We start from the raw sequence: 21,421 nt of genomic DNA on the forward strand, positions 1-21,421 counted from the left end.
GGTATCCCTCCCCCACGGGAGCATCACTGGAGCCCAAGCGGGAAAGCTGGATCATACCTTCATGGGCCAGAAACAAGATGGCAGCCCTTTCCGCACTGTAGTGATGTCAGAGGAGTCAGCCAAAACTGAAGACTTTAGTAACATAATACCTTAAGTTTATGAGTCTATGAGTTTGAAAACACAATACCTTACATATCCAGGGTACGATGAAAATGTCACTTATGGGACGATCATCCCATAAAAATGTAAACTTTGCAGGAAACTGGGTGAAGGGCACACAGGACAGCTTGGTATCATTTTTGCAACTTCCTGTGAACCTATATTTATTTCAAAATAAGAACTTTGAGAAATCTCTTAATAGATAATAAATTGACAGGTCTTTTCATTCTGAATTGAGATCCTTGTGGGGCAAAGAGATCAGTAGAATGATTCCTCACATTTGGGAGGCCTTTTAAACACAGTATCACATCTTCTATCAAAAAGACATGAAAATCAGCCTCAGGCAGGGTTTTAGTGAAAATACTAATGATGCCCTGCAAATACTTAAAAGCAGAACTATGAGCTTCAGAGAAGGTAATCATGGGGCAGATCAGGGGAAGAAAGCATTGACATAAGAGATTTCCTAAGTAAGCTCATAAAGACGGAAGTCATACTAAAAGCAGGAAGTCTTTGTCACACACAGACCGAGATCCAACATCCCCCGTGGCTGGGCTTGCTGGACTCTGCACCATGAGAAAGAGATTTCGAAGGTTGCTGCCAGGTAGGAAGAATTATAACAACGATGAGAGAAGTATAAGCTACCTGGGAACTGTCTTTACAGTTTGAGAATGTTCTCTGTTCTTTGTCCCATTTCTGGCTCGTTTCACCCCATCTCTGTAAGAAAGAGCAGGGAAGAAATTCTAAGAAGGATATTAGCTCAGTTCTGTTCAGTCCTCAAAGGAGAAAGTCAGTGAAACTTATTGCGAGGGCAAAAGTGGGGACTAAGGGATTTACCACCCATATTAGTTCAGGTTCTCCCGAGAAACAGAACCAACAGGATGTATCTCTCTCTCTGTCTCTGTGTCTCTCTCTGTTTCTGTCCATCTGTATGTCTACCTACCTATCTAGATTTACTTTAAGGACTTGCGTCGTGAGATTGTGGAGGTTGGAAAGTCCAAAACCTGCTGGCAGGCTGGAAACCCAGGGAAGACTCGATGTTGCATCTCAAGTCTGAAGCCAGTCTGGAAGGAGAATTCCCTCTTCCTCAGCAGAATTCCCTCAGAGGGGGTCAATCTTTTTTCTCTTAATTTCTTCAACTGATTGGGTGAGGCCCACTCAGATTGTGGAGGGTGATCTGCCTGCCCACCGTCTACTGGTCTAAATGTTACTATGATCTAAAAATACCTTCACAGCACCATCTAGACTCGTGTTTGATCAAATATCTGGGTGCTGCGGCCCAGGCAAAGGGATGCATAAGATTAAACATCATACCACTTATGCCACTGTTTTTCAGAAGAGTAGACAACCAAACTCTCAGAAAAGTCTAATATTCTAAGAAAAACAAAGTCCTTAAGTCTATCAGCTTTGTGCGAGTCATGGAATGATCAGAAGGACAATAAAAGTGAATTAGTGAAAACTGATATCGGTGAGGTCAGCTTACTTCTGATTAGTTCTATTTCCCTCAATGTTTAGGATTAGACCTGTCACCTTGTAGGTTAGATGTTACCTATATGTTGTCTTCGTTGGTTGTAATTAGTTTCCTGGTTTTTATGAAAATAGCCATATTTCTTACCACCTGCTTTCTGGAATATGATTTTTTTAAAAATCTGTGCATATTCTGGAGGGTCCAATGTACAAGACGCTGTGGGCATTTAAACAAAGTTTAAATTTAACAAAGTTAGCTTCTCCCAGATGTGCACATTTTTAGGTGTGCGTGTATAACATCTCAGTAGACTAATGACCTTATTCACACGCATGGGACATTAGGATCATTTGCGCCTGCTCTGGGTGCCACACTCTAGGAACAGGAGCACGGTTGACGGGCATCTGAGGCATGGGTCGCCTGCACAGCTTTCCCGAGGGGCAGCTCCGGGCTGGGTGTGGACTCGGGCAGTCTGGCCCTGGAGCCTGGCTCTCCTCAGCACTGGGCGGAGCCACAAGAGAAAAGGACATTTCGTGCGCAAGGAGGGCAGAGTAGAAGTCTAGGACTCTGAGCCCTGAGAGAACCAAGCTGAGCATGTGATTCCGCCTGACCCTGGAGTCTGGCCCACGCAGCTGTGTCTCAGGGAACAGGGAGGTAGTAGAGGAGCAGGAGGGAGCTGCTCTTCCTTTCCTTCTTTTGCTCTTTCCTTCCCTTTAGCTGACGTGTGTTGTCCGTCTGCTCTGTGTCAGGCACTGCGCTAACCCGTTGTTAGTCTTCACTAATCTATGGTCAGAATAAAGCTCACCCTATCACAGTTACCGTTGCACCCACTTTGCGCTGGGGCAAGTGTGGGCAAAGGATGGGCAGCGTTCCTGAAGGCTTGCAGCCACCAGGGGGACGTCTGGGCTGCAGACATGGGCGTGTCCATCCCCAAACCCATCCTCCACCAGGGTCCTCCACCACCTTGCACAGTGAGAACTGGCAGTGCAGCGTTAAGAGAAATTCATCTTTGCTTTAGTCAAAAAGAAAAATCCCATAAAGGCACACAGATCTGAAAAGATTTTCAGCTCACCTGGATGTGATGACAGACCCTGTGAGGCAGACTGGTTGTTGCCTGTTCAGCAGCTTTCATTCCTTAGCGCCCATAGCGGCTTTCACCCACAACGCCTGCTCAGTGACTCATTTCTCAGGACTGGCCTGGGGGCTAAGGGGGAAGGCGGTGCCCTCAGTGCACTAGAGGACGCCAGGAGCTCATTGGAGGAACCAGGAAGCCATGGCTGCTGTCCCTGGAGAGTCCACTCACCAGGAGAGAGTCGCTCTACCTGCAGCTTCCTTAGTTCCCACTCCTCACCTGTCATCACCCCCCCTCCTGATTCCAGGGCTCCGTGCTCTGCTGGTATGTCTGTGGCTGTGGCTGTCAGTGGCCGGGTCCTCGGGGAGGCCTGGGGGATGGAGGGAGAGGCTGAGTCCTCGATTCCAGTGAAGGACAGGAGCCTTGGGGATGCTGCCGGAAAGCTGTGTGCTGCAGGGCCAGAGCCCCCTCCACGGGAGGCAATGGCAATGTGGACAGGGGCTGAAATTGGGGTTTGACTCTCCTCTCTGTCATCTCTGTATCTATCTGCCCCAGGATTCTTGGTGCTGCTGCTGTGGCCATTGGGAATTGCAGCCAAGAAACCTAGAGGTGAGTCTGCTCAGCCGGCCCCATTAGTGACATAAGCTAGGGTGTCCATGCTGGCGCCTGGGTTCTGTCACCAACAAGGTGAGGAAAGGGGGCTCAGAGATGGCCCTCTGGGGACAAGACAAGCTGTTTCTTCCCCCTAAATGTCCAGAGTTTTCTGAGCTCTTCCTCCTTGATGGGGGTCATCCCTCTCTGCTCTCCCCTCCTCTACTCTTGGACCCCCTGCTGACAGCTGACTTCCTCCATTCCATGGACTTTCTGACCATGGTCCTTGTCCCACAGCCCCTCCAGGCTGTGCTCCCTGGTGCCCTCGGAACTCCGTATGTATCAATGCCATCGCCTGTCGCTGCCATCCGGGATTCAGCTCCTGGTCTGGGGAGATCATCACCAGCCCCGCGGACAGTTGTGATGGTACAGTAGGAGCTTGGGGTGATGGGGGCACATGGGGACGGTGGGGGAGACCGTGGGGCATCCAGAACCCTGAGCCCGGAGAGCAGCACAGAAGCACTTTGTCAGGGATGAGAGAGGAGACAGGCAGGGGAAGTGTGAGGGACGTGGGCACCTGCTTTCACAGTCAGTAGGGAGAGTGTCGCGAGCTCACACAGGGCAGCTGGGCTCCGAGGGCTCCGAGTGCTGCTCTGCCCCTGACTGGCTCTCCGACATTTGGGAAATTAGCTCTCCTCTCAGTTTGCTTGTCTGTGAGTTGGGGATAATCACTGCACCTGCCCCAGGTGGATGGTGTGAGATTTAACATTTCTCTGTGGGAAGAACAGGGAAAGACTAGTACACAGCGAATTGTCAACAAATGACAGCTATCATCATTGTTGCTGATGTTATTATTGTCATTATTCTAATAATACAAAGAAACGGGAGAGACAATGGAAGCAGCAGGAGGAAAGACACAGCCCGGGCCTGGGAGCTCAGGCCCTCTTACCAGCCAGAGCTCTCCAGGAACCCAACTCACAACCACGGTCTCCCACCTCCTGCTCACAGCAGCCCTGTGAGGCAGACAGGGCTAGGCTTGTGGTTTAAATGATCAGACTTGATGGAAAGAGATCGAGTGACTTTTCCAAATCCTATAACTAACCATGTGGTTGAAATTAAATCCAGCTGTAAAACGAAGCAGTTTTCCTTCTTCAACAATACACGGTCATAAAAGGATATTATACCATTTAAACATAGTTCCGATGGTAAATTTTATGTTGTGTATTTTACCACGATTTTTATAAATGGGAAAAGAAGAAAATTATACTGTTTTACACTAGGAAATACTCCTCTTTGACTCAAAAGGGTCTTGGATGCGCATTTATTGATAATGATGGTAAAAAGATTTCCTATATGTTTGAAAAAATGAGAGAAAATACCCTTAAAAGTTTCAGTAGTCTGTGGAGGGGATTATGTATAATTTTCTTTGTTTCCTAGTATGCATGTGTTATTTAATATTTGGGGGAAAGTCAATTTTGTCAGGTGGAAAAAGCCGACGTTGTGACAACGGCCCAGCCATCCACAACCCTGGCGGTGTTCCTAAAGCCTCCTCTGTGTGTGCGTGTGTGTCTCACGGAGATTTGTAGACGGGTGACCATGGAGAGGAGACCCTGCTGCTAATGCCCCTGGATCCTAGCTCCTCTCTGGGAGGGCACCTGTCAGGTGGAGATGTCCCATCCTCTTGTCTCTCCCCTCATCCCTTGCACCTCATTCTCAGTGGTCCCACACTTGGCTTCACACCTTCACATCAACATTGGGAACAGATGTCCAGCCATTGCCGCCATCATAGAACAGAGGAGGGAAGCCCCGTTGCCAGGTGGGGGCTGAACACGAATCCCTCAGGTGTGCGTCCCTCCTGCGTCCTGTCCTGTCCTGGTGCTGACACCTGCAGCCTGGGTCGGGGCCTTAGAAGGGAAGTCTGCAGGTGCAGAGAAGACAGCTCCCATCTGGGGGAGACCAGTCACCTGCCTGACTCACCATGACGCTGTGAGTCCTTTCAGGCGCTGAAGTCTCTGGTCCCCTCCTTGGATGCACACGGGCTGCAATCCTGCCCTGCATGTTGATTTGTTTTGCATCTGCGGTTCTTACTAAGCTGATGCTGTTTTCAGTTACGCTGTGCAGCCCCTGCTCTGTGGGTCCTGAGCTGCTCAAAGGGGATGTGGTTCATGGGCATCTTTCCTCTCGTGATTGGAGAGCAAGGAGAGAGAAGATGCCAGAAGACACCCCGATGACTCAGCTGTGAGCAGCTTGTGCTGCTTCCTCATTTCACACCCACCACAGGCTCTGATAAGGGGAGACTTCCCTCAGGGGTGGAGATGGCAAGACTCCCCTGGAGACATCCTGGGGCATCTGGGAAAGGCCTGATCTGGGGAGCTGGGGGAGTGCCTGATGGGGAGTGTGGGTGCACTTGGGCCACTGTGAGTAAAGGGCGATGGAAGCCAGCGCTGGGCAGGCTCCTGACCACCTGGCTTTATCCCCAGGTGTGAATGATGAGCGTGGCCCTGGACAGCCCCCACTATGGCTCCATCCCCTTCCTTGGCGTCCAGAGTGGCCTTCAATGCCACTGTCACCCTGACTGGAGTGTACTCCCGGGTCCCCAATAGTGCCGAGAGCACCCAGGAGAGGGTCCAGAGCTGAGTCAGTGCCTCCGTCTACCCCTCCAGCTGTGGAGAGGGGTGCACACCTCCTTCCAGCCCCCATAATGGGACAGCAGAGTTTCTGAATCTAGGTGCCCTCAGGCCCAGCCAGAGAGCGGAGATGAGCGGACAATTAGCAGAATTTCTGGAGCAGATGGCTCCAGCCCAGCTGTGTCTCAGGGGTGCCACCAGGGAGCTGAGTTCTGTGCTGTCCCTGTGGCAGGGTCAGCCTGGGGCCAGGGTCTCTGATCTCTGGGAACTCTCACCTTTGGGAGGTAACCCTTTGTCCTGTTGTGTTGCAGACATCAATGAGTGTGAACCACCCTTGGCAGTGTCCTGTGGGAAATTCGCTGATTGCCAGAATGTGGATGGGAGCCACTACTGCACATGTAGCCCAGGATATGGGCTCGTTTCTGGGGCAACAACGTTCAGAAACGAGAGTGAGAACACATGTCAAGGTAAGAACCACCCGCGTCTGCCATCCCCTCGTCCATGAGGTTTGGGGTCATTTGCGCCACTTTGTCCAGGTAGCAGAGGGCCGTCCTGGCACCGACCTAGTCACTCGCCCTCTTTGAACCTCAAGGCTCAGACTCCTCCACAGAGGGACACTTCTGCAATTTTGGAATGTGGTCCTTGCCCTCCAGGCATCTTATTTTCATGAAACAAAAGAGAGGGTTGGTACTGAGAGACCTCACGGTCTCACAGTGTCTTGGTACCAGCATAATATCCATCCTCTTCAGTCACTGCCAGAAGCCCACAGGGGCTCGGCCACACCTGGAGCCCCCGCAGAGCCCCAGGCCATGATGGACCCAGGAGCCCCATCTAGAAACACAAGAGAGGGGAGCTTCAAGGGCAGGTCCACATTCCCTGGCTGGCTCTGTCCCTGGCCAACATCCCCACCTCGTGAAGACGTCTCCTGGCACCTGACCTGGTGGGTCTGCCAACATCGACTTCTCTGAACAAGGCTCTGCCTGGACCCTCCCCAGTAGTTTCAGCTCATGGCCCATGGGCAATGTGGATGACCGGGACCCGGGCGGAGCAGGGTCAGGCGTTGACAGCGTGACCTGGAAACCACCCCACACAAACTCAGAGAATGGGGTGACAGAAGAGCTCCATGAGGACCAAATGGCAAGAGAGGGTGTCATCATGGACCATCGCCCCAGTCTGACCCTCTCCCAAGGGGGTCAAGCCAGACCCCACGTTGACCTGCACCACTTGGGCCCAGAAGATGGAGGCTGAAACAACCCCACGGGGCCCACCATTCTGCGGCTCTGTGGGGAGGCTGAGGGCTGAGAAGACAGAAACCTCCGCCACCCGTCGCCCATCAGCACCTGCTCCCCTTCCAGCCACCAGCCCTCACCCACCGCTGGCCTTGATCCGCTGTGGATCTCCCCACTTCTGTCAGTCCAGAGGATGTCTTCATGGGAATCAGGAAAAGGCACCTTCACAGCCCCCAGGCTGCCTGGCCGGACGTCAGTCAGCCCCACTGTCCACCCAGCCTGGCGCCTGCTGTCTGGGTCGCCCTGGACTGTCCAGCACCATCTCTACTCTCCCTTCTTCTGCTGAACGCCTCCTTCTGGAGGGGCCTGGCTGAGGGTTGGCTCGTGGTCCATTTCCACGGAGCTGAAGTCTCAGAGTGAGCGTGGATTGGAGAGCACTGTCCTGCCAGGCTCACGGGGATTCCAAGGAGAACTCAACCAGAAGCACCTGCCCTGAACAAGGCCATCACTAGGTCCAGGATGGTGCTGCTCGGGGAACGCAGCATTTCCCTGCTCTTGATCCCAGGGAGGCCCACCTGGCCATTGACCACGTCCTCAGACGCAGGTGGCCTTGCTGTCCCCAACCCAGCTGGGAGCTGCCCACGGAGGCTGAGGGAGTCAGAGCTGGGGACAGGGAGGACTCAGGCCGCCTCCAGCCACTTCTGGACATCAGCGCATCCAGGCCACCACAGCCACCCACAGGCCTCCATGTGAATGAGAAAAGGCGCCCACTCACCAGGGAACAGACAGTGGGGGCTTCCAGATGCTTCTCTGCCAGGAAACGTGGCTGCCTCCCAGCCCTGAGAGCTGCCCATGGCTGCCGGCCGGGTCACCTCTCCTTCCCCTTGCAGACGTGGACGAATGTCAGCAGAAACCCAGAATCTGTAAAGGCCGCAGTGTCTGCATCAACACCCTGGGCAGCTACACCTGCACGTGCCCGCCCGGCTTGGAGCTCAACCCAAAGGACCCGAATCTGTGCACAGGTAGAGCCCCGGGGAGACATCGAGGCTGGATGCACTGGGAAGGAGCCGAGGCGGGTCCTGCAGCCCAAGGAGGAGCCGAGGATCCTCAGGCCTTGAGAAGCTGACACCTGTGGAGCCTGCCCAGGTCCCGCCACCCTGAAGGTCCCCACAGAGCAGGGAGGCAGCCAGGCCTCTGGACCTGGGTCCCCTGTGGATCCCCCTGCCCCTGAGAGCACCCCCAGACCTCGCCCCTTCCTCGTCTGTCACATGGGAGCAGAGGAAGCTGTCACTCCCACTTTCCAGAAAGGGAACCTGGACCAGGGCCCAGGAAGGAGCCCGCAAGAGTCCTTGGTCAAAAAGTCCAGCCCCCATGACTCAGTTTCCCTCCTGGTTTCCCTGCCTGTAAACTGGGGCTGGTGGTCCCTGCAAGGCCACGTTGCAGGGAGGCCACCATAAGGTGCTTTGAGGGTGAAGGTGAAGTTCACCAGGTGGTGGCGCGTGCAAGAATGCTGGGGTCCTAGTGCCGGGCAGTGAGGGGCGTGCAGTGAGTGGAGGGCAGGGCCTGACCCTCTGGCTTTGTCCTGAGATGTGAACGAATGTGCCTCGGGGCACAATCCCTGCCACAGCTCCACCCACTGCCTCAACATCGTGGGTGGCTACAAGTGCCGCTGCCACCCTGGCTGGAAGCCCGTTCCTGGGTCCCCTGAAGGCCCAGACGGCACTGTCTGTGCAGGTCCAGAGCTCGGCGGCTGCACTCCTGGGGACCCCCACCCAGAACAGCTGCTCACATACTCGATGGCTCCCATGCGGCCCCAGCAGCATGAAGGCTGGGGGTGCCTGCTGGGCCAGGTGCTAAGCCTTTTGAGACCAAATGGGAAAAGATCTGGGGGTCCTGGGGAAGGAGCTGGGGTACCACGGGGAAGGTTCCCGGGACCCCAGGCAGCAGCTGATTACTAACTGCGATGAAGGTTCCCACTATTTCACAACCTGCACATCCGTCCGGCTCACCTGCTAGTCACCTCTGCACTCCCCATGACCTGGGGTCACCACTCGGGGTGTGCCGTCACCAAGTGGCATCACCTCCAGCAAGTGGGCCAGGGGATGCAAATATGGAGAAGGGGCGGGGCGTGGAGGGGAGAGGGGCCTCATCCAGGCTGTGACCTGGCCTGACCCCATCTTCGTGTCCCCAGATGTCGACGAGTGCAGCTCCAGGCAGCATCCATGTCACAACTCCACCGCCTGTATCAACACCGTGGGCTCATACAGGTGCCGCTGCCGCCGAGGGTGGACACCCCTGCCGGGGTTCCGGGACAACCAAAACACCACTGTGTGTGAAGGTACCTGATCTGACACGACCCCAGACTCCACCCCAACGAGCACAGACCCTCTCAGCCCTAATGAACCCCTGTCTGTCCCCTGCAGAGATGTCCTTCCCCACCTGGACTCTGCCCCCTGGAATCCAGAGCCAGGTGAGTGCCCCCAGCAGGGACCAGGAGGCAGGAATTCCCCCCCTCCCCCGCCGTCAGCCAGTTTTCCCCCAAGCTCCCCACCCACCCTCGAGGCTCCCTGACTCCCTGACCCCTTCTGCTCCCCTCCCCCCAGCGTCTCTCAGGCTTCTTTGAAAGAGTCCAGGATCTGCGCAGACGCTTCACACCAGCCTCGGCCCAGGACACCGTCCAGGTAGGGGCAGGACCCAGGGGCCCAGGACAGTCCCCTGCGGTGTCTGGGGGATGCTTCCGTGTGAGTGGAGACAGCCCCAGCAGGGCCTCTGCTCAGGGAGACTCGTGTCCATGTGCGCCACATACACGCCATGTCTACACCAGTTACTGAAGCGCGGACGTGCCCACACAGCCTGAAACGCGCGCGTGCACTCGAGGGGGAGAAGGGAGCAGTTAAGGATTTTCTCTCTGGAGCTGGGCCACGAGGGTTCAAATCCCCTGCCCCACCCACTGCCCCTCCCTGCCGTGTGACTTCAGGCAAGTGACTCCGCCCCTCTCCTCACTTCATAAATGAACTAAGAAAGTGGCTCCAGAAACAGCAGCTGGCGCCCGGGGGCGCAGGGTGGAGCTGATGCGCGCTTAGCGGGTAGAAAAGTGGGAGCCCGTATGTCATTTTAAATTTCCTGGTAGCTACATTAAAAGAAAAAGTACAAGTAAACAAGGGAAATTACTGAGAAAATGGCCTTTAACCCAATAGATCCAAAATATTACCATTTCAACACAGAATCATAAAAATGTCACTGAGATATTGCACATTCTTTTGAACTAAGTGTTTGCAATTTTGCCGCGTATTTCACACTTCAAGCTCAGCTCCATTTGGAACAGCCACATTTCCAGTGCCCGACGGCCACGTGACTCGTGGCAACTGTTCTGGGCGGAGGGGCAGTAGGCCCATCCTGAGGGACGTCGAGCGCCGTGGCTGTGACACACACACTGGACACAGGCTGCCCCCTCACTGGTCTTCTGGCTCCTGCGGGGTCTCGATGACGCCCGCGTGTGCTCCGCAGGCCCTGGGTGGTCCTCCTGTGTCCCTGGTGGGGGAGAGCAGGGTCATTCAGGCGGACCCTGTGGTGTGATGACCCAGGGGCTGTCACCCACCACCCCCAGGACCTCATCCAGTCAGTGGACGAGCTGCTGAAAGCCCCCGGGGACCTGGAGACCCTGGCCCTGCCTGACCGGCACCACACGGTCACCCACCTGCTCTCGGGCCTGGAAGAAGTCCTGAGGACCCTCGCCAAGGCCGTGCCTGGAGGCTCCTTCACCTACCAGTCTCCTGAAGGCACAGGTGAGGCCTCGTCCTGCCCTGCCCACCCCAGCCCTACACGCGTCCTGCCCTGGACCCCCAGTCACTGCCCCTCTCCCCTCAGAGCTGTCCCTGGTGATCCAGGAGCAGGGGCACGGGAACGTCACCCTGGGCCAGAGCCACGCACGGATGCTCCTGGACTGGGCCGTGGCGGCCGGGGCTGCGGGGTCGGGTAAGGCAGGGTGCGGGGGCACCCGTGGAGAGGGAGGGGGCTGGGATGTGGCCAGGGGTGAGGGTCAGACGGGCCCCCAGGAATGGCCAGCTGGATGAGGCATCTCAGGGAGCAGGGAGGGCATACGGGCCGGTGTGTCTGTCCGCAGGCCCCACCGTGGCGGGCATCCTCTCCAACCCCAACATGCAGAAACTGCTGGCCAACGCCTCCCTGGAGCTGGACCCCGAGAGGCAAGCTGAGCTGGAGGAGACCCACGAAAGCCCCCTCTATGGCGTCCAGTGGAGGCTCCTCTCGGCCGTCAACTCGGTCTTTCTGAGCAACACGAACACGACGAAACTCGACCCCAAGGTCACCTTTGCCTTCTCCCACCCTGTGAGTCCTGGGGCGGGGAGGGGTCAGCCCCACTGCTCACCCGGTAGCCAGGGTCACAGTGGTCCCTCTGCAGCCCACCTGTGCCCACTCTGCTCCTTCCTCAAACCTCAGGGCCTTTGCGCTTGCTGTGCCCTCTGCCTGGGACACCTTTCCCTCCCGTGACTCAGCCCTTTCCCTGTTTCCAGTGTGTTCAAATGTCCCCTTCTCTTTTAGGCCTCCCCGGACCTCCTGATTGAAAATTACAACCTGGAGCCACAGCTCCCCTTCCCCTCCGCTGTGTCTTTCTTTTTATGTTTTTAAATAGCACCTAACACCTTCCAACACACTGTCTAGTGTACTTACTTATCAGGTCTATTATTTACCCTCTGTCTCCCCGAGCGTGTCAGCCCCCCAGGGCAGGGACGTGGGTCTGCCCTGGTCACTGCTGCGCCCCTGCATGGCCCACGCAGCAGGTGCTCAGCGGGCAGCTGCAAATGAAGAACAGCCTCCTCAGCCTCAGCCCGCGCTCAGGACCCAGGGGGGCTCCAGGCTAACCTCTCTGGTCACCCCCACCTGCCCACAGCCAGAGAAGCCCGGGACACGGCAGGAGCTGATCTGTGCCTTCTGGAAGGGAGCTGACGATGGGGGCGGGCACTGGGCCACCACAGGGTGCTGGACACTGGGCAGCTGGAACAACAGCACCACCTGCCAGTGCAGCCACCTCAGCAGCTTTGCTGTCCTGATGGCCCACTACGATGTGCAGGTGAGGGCACTGAGAGGGGCTGCGTTCAAAGTCTATCGCACTGTAACCAATTCCCACAGATGCAGCAGCTGAAAGACCCACAGATGTGTCACCCCCAGTCTGTGCAGGTCAGCAGTCCTGCGTGGTGCAGCTGGGCTGTCTGTCGGCATCTTACAGGTCTTACCAGACTCTCCTCTGAGGCCTGGGCTCCTCCTCTGCACTTCATGTTGTTGGCAGAATTCATTCCTTGGGGTCATAGGACTGAGGCCCCACTTTCTTGCTACCTGACAGTGGGGGACCATGCTCACACCTGGGGGCCGCCTGCATCCCTTCTGATGTGGTCATCTCCTGGCCTCTCTCACAAGGTGTCAGAGTTCCTATCTGGAGGCCAGCAGCTGAAGCTCCCTCACATCAAAATTCACTCTAACTTTGAGTGTTTTTCTCCAGGAAGAGCCCAGATCTTTCAGGGGCTCACCTGGTTAGACGAGGCCCACCCAGGATAAACTCCTTCTCTTCAAGTCAGTTGATGTAGGACCTGATGTGGGACCTCTATCTGCCATATGCCTTCCCAGCAGCATTGGACTGGCTTTTGACTGGAAACCTGGAAGAAGGGGTGTGTCCATGTGGGGGCAGGGATATGGTCGCCAAAGTAGACCTCTGCTCACCTCACGGGTCTCTGGTGCAGGAATGTTCAGGGGCTGCAGAAAGGTCGACTTGGCAGAGGGCAGAGGGCACCAGGGGAGCCGTTGAGAACAGGTGGGTCAGGGGCCGTGTTGGCCTCCTCCCATGACCGGGTGAGCTGGTGAGTTCCTCTGGGTCACCAGACCAGAGACTCACTCAGGTGACCTCTAAAGGGAAAAAAGCCCTTGTGAGAGGCAGGGCTTCATCCAGGCTCTGAATCTATCAGTTCACAATCCCATAGTGTCCTCATGTTCTGAACCTGTGGGTACTTAGCCACAAACATCACAAATATATCTGGCTCCTCCATTCCTAATTTTTCTATGCCTAAATATAAAAATGAAAACGGTGGAAGGGCCATTACCCCAGAGCAGGAAGGAGTGACTGTGGTCTCCTCTTTGCTGGGTCCCAGGAGGAGGATCCCATGCTGGATGTGATCACCTACGTGGGGCTGAGCCTCTCTCTGCTGTGCCTCCTCCTGGCGGCCCTCACCTTCCTGCTGTGCAGAACCATCCAGAACACCAGCACCTCGCTCCACCTGCAGCTCTCGCTCTGCCTCTTCCTGGCCCACCTCCTCTTCCTCACGGCCATGGACCGAACAGAGATCACGGTACTGATCCTGTCCCAGTGGACCCTCTGGCCTGCCCCAGGGGGTGCTGAGTCCATGGAGCCATGCTACACTGGATGCCTTAATGAAATGATCTTGGGTCCCGGGGAAGGTTAGGGGGTGAGTGACCAATGTCACATTGACTGATGCAACTAGACGACAAACCCTCTCTGACCGCTCCTTCATACGCATCAGACTTCTCCCCAATGGCAAGGCACGGGAGAGGTCCTGGGGCCCCACTGCACCCCGACAGTCCCTCCTGGTGAGGCCTCGCTCCTCCCCCAGGTGCTGTGCGCCGTCATCGCGGGCGCCTTACACTATCTCTACCTGGCCTCCTTCACCTGGATGCTGCTGGCGGGCCTGCACCTCTTCCTCACTGCGCGCAACCTGACGGTGGTCAGCTACTCCAGTGTGAGCAGGTTCATGAAGAAGCTCATGTTCCCTGTGGGCTACGGAGTCCCCGCCGTGATCGTGGCCATTTCTGCAGCATCCAGGCCAGATCTTTATGGAACACCCACCCGGTAAATGCACTTTCCCGTTTGTCCTTCTCTTCTCCAGCACAAACATGACCACCATAGAACCAGCATAGTATTTTGATTATCCCAGATCATAATATGGAGAGAGACTTGGTATTAATTCCCTAAAGCATTTTTCTGGTGGAAGATAATAACAGTTAAGGAGAATGTCTTTCAATCTCTATCCTTGAAATTGCAAAGATGAAATCAAAATTTAAAAAGTCTAATGCAAATTGGTGCAGCCACTATGGAAAATAGTATGGAGATTCCTCAAAAAATTAAAAATAGAAATACCATATGACCCAGCCATCCCACTACTGGGTATCTATCCAAAGAGCTTGAAGTCAGCAATTCCAAAAGCCCCATGCACCCCTATGTTCATCCCAGCATTATTTACAATAGCCAAGACATGTAAGCAACCTAAGTGCCCATCAACTGATGATTGGATAAAGAAGATGTGATATATATATATATATATACACACACACACACACACACACACACACACACAATGGAATACTACTCAGCCATAAAAAAGGATAAAATCGTCCCATTCACAACAACATGGATGGACCTTGAGGGAATTATGTTAAGTGAAATAAGCCAGAGAGAGAAGGATAATGTCTGTATGACTCCACTCACATGTGGTGTTTAAACATGTAGACAAAGAGAACAGATTAGTGGCTACCAGGGGAAAGGGGGGTTGGAGGAGTGGGCAAAAGGGTGAAGGGGTGCATCTACAACACAACTAACAACAATGCACAACTGAAATTTCACAAGATTGTAAGCTATCATAAACTTAATAAAAATTAACTTTAAAAAAGTCTAACCTGCTTCTTTATCGAAATCCAAAGCTATTCCAATTTTTCATTTGGAAAAGTGGAGCTGATTTAAATAATCAAAACAATAGATTGTATCATAGTTAAGATTTACAAGGTGCTTATTTTGGGCCAGGCGCTTTTCTAACCATTTTTTGTCTGTGTTATCTTAATCAGTCCTCACACCAATAGTATGAAGTAGACGTGTACTGTCATTTGCCCCATTGTGCAGATGAGTAAACTGAGGCACACATAGTTTAGGTGAATGCCCATAGGTGCACGGCTGGCACGTAGCAGAGCTGGGATTCCAATCCAGACAGCCACGCTCCAGAGCTTGCAGTCTTTTATTGTCAGCTTTTCATACTAGATTTATTGTTTTCACATTTTTATTAAAATATATTTCACATCCCTAAAATTTACCCCTTTAAAGTGTCCAGATCAGTGGCTTTTGACTAACCATGGAGTTGTGCAGCCTTCGCTACAATCTAATTTTAGAACATTTTCTCAATTGCAGTTACATTGTTTTATAATATTACATAAGTGTCAGGTGTATGTCATCATTATATCGATTTCTGTGTGGATTGCATCCTGTTCTCCACCCAGAGACTAATTGGAATCCGTCATCACACGTGTGCCTCATCACCCCGTCCACCCGCCTCTGTGCCCCCGCTAACCACCCGTCCACCGTCTGTCTCGATGTGATTGTTCCTTCTTGTTTTTATCTTCTATTTATGAGTGAGGTCATAGAGTATTTGACTTTCTCCCTCTGACTTATTTCACTCAGTGTAATACCCTCAAGGTCCATCCATGTTGTCACAAAGGGCCAGATTTCATCATTTCTTATTGCTGAGTAGTATTCCATCGTGTATAAATACCACATCTTTATCCATTCTTCCCTTGATGGGCACCTAGGTTGCTTCCAAGTCTTGGCTATTGTGAATGATGCTGTGATGAACATACGGGTGCGTGTATCTTTATGCCTTTGTGTTTTCAAGTTCTTTGGGTAAATACCCAGCAGTGGGACAGCTGGATCATATGGTAGATCTATTCTTAACTTTTTGAGGAATTTCCATACTGCTTTCCATAGTGGCTGCACCAGTCTGCGCTCCCACCAGCAGTGTACAAGGGTTCCCTTCTCCCCACACCCTCTCCAACACTAATTGTTTCCTGTCTTGTTAATTATAGCCATTCTGATGGGAGTGAGGTGATCTCTCATTGTTGTTTTGATTCACATTTCCCTGATAATTGTGAGGTTGAACAGTTTTCATGTGCCTGTTGGCCATCTGTATATCTTCTTTGAAGAAATGTCTGTTCAGATCTTTTGCCCATTTTTTAACTGGGTGGTTGTTTTTGTTGTTGTTGAGATGTATGCGTTCTTTGTATATGTTCTATATTAACCCCTTATCTGATACACGGTTTACAAATATCTTCTCCCAAATGTTAGATTGTCTTGTCATTTTGTTCATGGTTTCCTTTGTTGTGCAGAAGATTTTTAGTTTGATGTGGTCCTATTTGCTTATTTTTTCTATTGTTTCCCTTGCCCAGTCAGACATGGCACTTGAAAATATGCTGCTAAGACCGATATTGTAGAGTGTATGGCCTATGTTTTCTTCTAGAATTTTTATGTTTCAAGTCTTACATTCAAGCCTTTAATCCATTTTTAGTTAGTTTTTCTATATGATGAAAGATAGTGGTCTACTTTCATTCCTTTGCATGTGGCTGTCCAGTTTTCCCAACACCATTTATTGAAGAGACTTTCCTTTCTCCATTGTATGTTCTTGGCTCCTTTGTCGAAAATTAGCTGTCTATAGATGTGTGAGTTTGTTTCTGGGCTCTGAATTCTGTTCTTTCAATCTGTATGTCTGTTTTTGTGCCAGTACCATGCTGTTTTGGTTACTATAGCCTTATAGAATATTTTGAAATCAGGGATTGTGATACCTCCAGCTCTGTTCTTTTTTCTCAAGATTCCTGTGATTATTTTGGGTCTTTTGTTGTTCCATATAAATTTTAGGATTCTTTGTTCTATTTCTGTGAAAAATGCTGTTAGAACTTTGATAGAGATTGCATTGAATCTGTAGATTGCTTTAGGAAATATGAACATTTTAATTATGTGAATTGTTCTAACCCAAGAGCACAGAGTATCTTTCCATTTCTTTATGGCTTCTTCTATTTCTTTCAACAATGTTTTATAGTTTTAAGTGTACAGATCTTTCACCTCTTTGGTTAAGTTTATTCCTAGGTATTTTATTCTTTGTGTTGCAGTTGAAAATGGGATTGTCTTCTTAATTTCCCCTTCCACTACTTCATTGTTAGTGTATAGAATCACAACTGACTTTTGTATGTTGATTTTGTATCCTGCAACTTTACCATATTAATTTATTACTTCTGAAAGTTTTTCATGGATTCTTCAGGGTTTTCTGCATATAAAATCATGTAATCTGCAAATAATGACAGTTTCACTTCTTTCCTTCCAATTTGTATCCCTTTTATTACTTTTTCTTGCCTGATTGCTCTGGCTAGCACTTCCAATAATATGTTAGGTAAGAGTGGTGACTCTGGGCATCTCTGTCTGGCTCCTGTTCTTGGAGGGATAGCTTTCAGTTTTTCTCCACTGAGAATGATATTAGCTGTGGGTTTTTCATATGTGGCCTTTATTATGTTGAGGTACTTTCCTTCTGTACCCATTTTATTCAGAGTTTTTATCATAAATGGATGCTGTATCTTGTCAAATGCTTTCTCTGCATCTATTGAGATGATCATGTGATTTTTTTTATTCTTCATTTTGTTAATGTGGTGTATCATGTTGATTGATTTGCGGATATTGAACCATCTTTGCATCCATGGAATAAATCCCACTTGATCATGGTGTGTGATCTTTTTAATGTATTGTTGTATTCAATTTGGTAGTATTTTGTTGAGCATTTTTGCACTGATATCATCAGTGATATTGGCCTGTAATTTTCTTCTTTTGTGTGTTGTCCTTGTCTGGTTTTGGTATCAGGGTAACATTGGCTTCATAGAATGAGTTAGGAAGCCTCCCCTCCTCTTCAATTTTTTGGAAGAGTTTGAGGAGGATAGGTATTAATTCTTCTTTGAATGTTTGGTAGAATTCACCAGGGAAGCCATCTGGTCCTGGACTTTTATTTTTGGGGAGGGTTTTGATTACTGTTTTGATCTCCTTACTGATGATTGGTGTATTCCAATTCTCTACTTCTTCTTGATTCAGTTTTGGAAGGTTGTATGATTCTAAGAATTTATCCATTTCTCTAGATTTTCCAATTTGTTGGCGTATAGCTCTTCATAATATTCTGTTACAATCTTTTGTATTTCTGAGGTGTCCATTGTAATTTCTCCTGTTTCATTTCTGATTTTATTTATTTGAGCTGCCTCTCTTTTTTCTTGGCGAGTCTAGCTAAAGGCTTGTCAATTTTGTTTATCTTTTCATAGGACCTGGTCTTGGTTTCATTGATTTTTCTGTTGTTTTTTAAGTCTCTATTTCGTTTATTTCTGCTCTGATTTTTATCATTTCCTCCCTTCTACTGATTTGGGGCTTGGTTTATCCTTCTTTTTCTGGTTCATTTAGGTGCATGTTAGATTGTTTATTTGGGATTTTTCTTGTTTGTTGAAGTAGGCCTATATTGCTATAAACTTCTCTCTTAGAATGACTTTGGCTGTATCCCATAAATTTTGGCATGTCATATTTTCATTTTCATTTGTCTCCAGGTATTTTTTTACTTCTCTTTCGATTTCTTCATTGACCCAATTGTTGTTCAGTTGCATTTTGTTTAATCTCCACAAATTTGTGGCTTTTCTGTTTTTCTTCCTGTAGCTGATTTCTGCTCGCATATTCTTGTGGTCAGAAAAGATGCTTGGTATTATTTCAAATCTTCTTAAACTTACTGAGACTTGTTTTGTGGTCTAATATGTGATCTATCCTGGAGAATGTTCCATGTGCATTTGAAAAGAATGTGTGTTCTGGGGTTTTGGGATGGAACATTCTGTATATATCTGCTAAGTCCATCTGGTCTAATATATCACTGGAAGCCAGTGTTTCCTTATTGATATTCTGTATGGATGATCTATCCATTGGTGTAAGTGGAGTGTTAAAGTCCCCTACTTTTATTGTGTTACTGTCTATTTCTTGTTTTATGTCTGTTAATAATTGCTTTATGTATTTAGGTGCTCCTATGTCGGGTGCATAGTTATTTATAAGTGTTACATTTTCTTGTTGGATTGATTCCTTTATCATTCTCTAGTGCCCTTCTTTGTCTCTTGTTACAATGTTTGCTTAAAGTCTATTTTGCCTGATGTAGGCATCGCTACCCCAGCTTTCTTTCATTGAAATTTGCATGGAGTAGCTTTTTCCATCCCCTCACTTTCAGTTTTGAGTGTCTTTAGGTCTGAAGTGTGTCTCTTGTATGCAGCGTACATATGGGTCTCGTTTTTTTGTTTTTTTTTTAATCCAATCAGCCACCCTATTCCTTTTGATTGGAGCATTTAGTCCATTGACATTTAAAGTAGCTCTTGATAATTGTGTACTTATTGCCATGATGTTATTTGGGGGGGGGGGGATGTTTTAGCAATTTTTCTCTGTTCCTTTCTTCTTCTCTTTCACTCTTCCCTGTGGATTGATGGTTTTCTTTAGTGTTATCTTTGGGTTCTTTTCTCTTTATTTTTTGTGTATTTGTTATAGATTTCTGGTTTGTGATTACCATGAGGTTCATATATGATAACCTACACATAGCAATCTATATCAAGTCCATGGACTCTTTAGTTTGACCTCTCATTAGAAGCTCTACTCATTTACTCCCCTCTTCCAACATTGTATGTTTTTTGATATCATATGTAACCTCTTTTCTTGTGTATGTTTATCCATTACCCTCTTTTCATGGAAATAGATAGTTTTAGTACTTTTGTCTTTTGACCTTCATATTATCTTCATAGGCGTTTGATCTGCTACCTTTACTGTATATTTGCCTTTACCAATGAGTTTATTGCTTTTTTAAAAATAATTTTCTTTTTCCTGTTTGTAGCGTTCTCTTTCACACTTAAATAAGTGCCTTTAGCATTTCTTGTAGGGCTGGTTTGTTTGTGGTAAACTCCTTTAGATTTTGCTTGTCTGGGGAGCTCTTTATCTCTCCTTCCCTTCTGAATGATAGCCTTGCCAGGTTGGGTATTGTTGGCTGTGGGGTTTTTCCTTTTTGCACTTTAAATATATCCTGCCACTCCCTTCTAGCCTGTAAAGTTTCTGCTGAGAAGTCAGCTGATAGCGTTATGGGGTTTCCTCTATATGTAACTTGCTGCCTTTCTCTTGCAGCTTTTAGGATTCTCGCTTTATCATTAATTCTTGACATTTAATTATAATGTGTCTTGATGTGGGCCTCTTTGGGCTTATCTTGTTTGGTGCTCTCTGTACTTCCCGTACCTGGATGTCTGTTTCCTTCTTTAGGTTAGGAAAGTTTTCAGTAATTGTTTCTTCAAATAGATTCTCTGCCCCTTTGTCTCTATCTCTTCTCCTCCTGGGACATCTATAATACGCATGTTAGTGTGCTTGATGTTGTCTCAGAGGTCCCTTAGACTGTCTTTTTTATTCTCCTTTCTTTTATCTGTTCAGCTTGGGTGACTTCCTCTAGTTTTTCATCCAGCTCGCTGATCCATTCTTCTGTATCATTTACTCTGCTATCGAGTCCCTCTAGTGAATTTTTCATTACCAGTATTGTAGTCCTCATTTATGATTGATTCTGTCTTATATTTTTCCAGTTCTTTGTTGAAGTTCTTGCTGAGTTCATCCATTCTTCTTTCAAGATCAGTGAGCAGCCCTATGACTTTTTGTTTGAACTCTGTCAGGTAGCTTGCTTACTTCTGTTTTGTTTAGTTCTTTTCCTGGAGTTTTGTCCTGTTCCCTTACTTGGAACATACTCCTTTGTCTTCTCATTTTGCCTCTTTCTCTGTGCTTATATCTATGTATTAGGTGAGTAAGCTACATCTCCTGATCTTGGAGAGTTGGCTTTATGTAAAGATGCCTTATGAGGTCCAGCAATGTGCTTCCCTCTCATCACCAATTCCAAATGTTCCAGGGGTGTCCCCTGTGTGGGCCATAGGTGTCCTTCTGTTGTTGCAGGGTTGTTCTCGCTTGGTTGGTCAGAGAGGCTTGGCTGTTCCCCTGGCCTGCTGGTTGTGTTTCTCAGCTGTGTGTGGCTGCTGTGGATCCTTCCATTCTTTGTTGGATGTGAGGAAACCCAGCACAGTTGGCTGCAAGGTCTATTAGCACGTTCTTGTAACACTTTTCCTGTTAACTTAGTAGGCCCCCAGCATGTCTGGTTGCTAGGCTCAGGGGCTTACAGTTGTTGTAGGCCTACAGCCTGCAAGGCTAGTGTCAGCTCTCTCAGGATTGCAGCTGAGTGGGGCTGGCCCCAGGCATGGGAGCACCCAACTGTTTCGGGCTTTGGAAGGTGAGGCTAATCGCCTATGTGGCTGATGAGAAGCACAAGTCTGCTGCAGCCGACAGGCCCCACCACTACAGGGCCACATACCCCATCAACACAATCCTGTCTTGTGTGTGTGCCCGAACTCACTGAAGTAGACCCAGTATCCC

At 49.8% G+C, this 21,421-nt stretch overlaps 1 protein-coding gene across 3 annotated transcripts in view; it reads left to right on the forward strand.

Moving 5' to 3' along the window:
• The first annotated feature begins 658 nt into the window (after nt 1–658).
• Nucleotides 659–21,421, forward strand: part of LOC106827561 (adhesion G protein-coupled receptor E2-like) — a 40,642-nt gene continuing 19,879 nt past the window's right edge. Inside the window, exons 1-14 of one of the 3 annotated variants that reach the window (XM_044752534.2) lie at nt 659–760; nt 3,249–3,302; nt 3,582–3,710; nt 6,223–6,378; nt 8,031–8,162; nt 9,332–9,478; nt 9,564–9,610; nt 9,744–9,821; nt 10,748–10,925; nt 11,008–11,115; nt 11,264–11,487; nt 12,050–12,229; nt 13,299–13,496; nt 13,779–14,014. In XM_044752534.2, coding sequence (XP_044608469.2) covers nt 730–760; nt 3,249–3,302; nt 3,582–3,710; nt 6,223–6,378; nt 8,031–8,162; nt 9,332–9,478; nt 9,564–9,610; nt 9,744–9,821; nt 10,748–10,925; nt 11,008–11,115; nt 11,264–11,487; nt 12,050–12,229; nt 13,299–13,496; nt 13,779–14,014 — 1,898 coding nt within the window. In that variant the 5' untranslated portion in view covers nt 659–729. The remainder of the gene's footprint in view (nt 761–3,248; nt 3,303–3,581; nt 3,711–6,222; nt 6,379–8,030; nt 8,163–9,331; nt 9,479–9,563; nt 9,611–9,743; nt 9,822–10,747; nt 10,926–11,007; nt 11,116–11,263; nt 11,488–12,049; nt 12,230–13,298; nt 13,497–13,778; nt 14,015–21,421) is intronic. The other 2 variants (XM_044752535.2, XR_011496227.1) reach the window with 2 other exon arrangements.

Source organism: Equus asinus, chromosome 20, assembly GCF_041296235.1.
Source record: "Equus asinus isolate D_3611 breed Donkey chromosome 20, EquAss-T2T_v2, whole genome shotgun sequence".
NCBI lineage: Eukaryota > Metazoa > Chordata > Mammalia > Perissodactyla > Equidae > Equus > Equus asinus.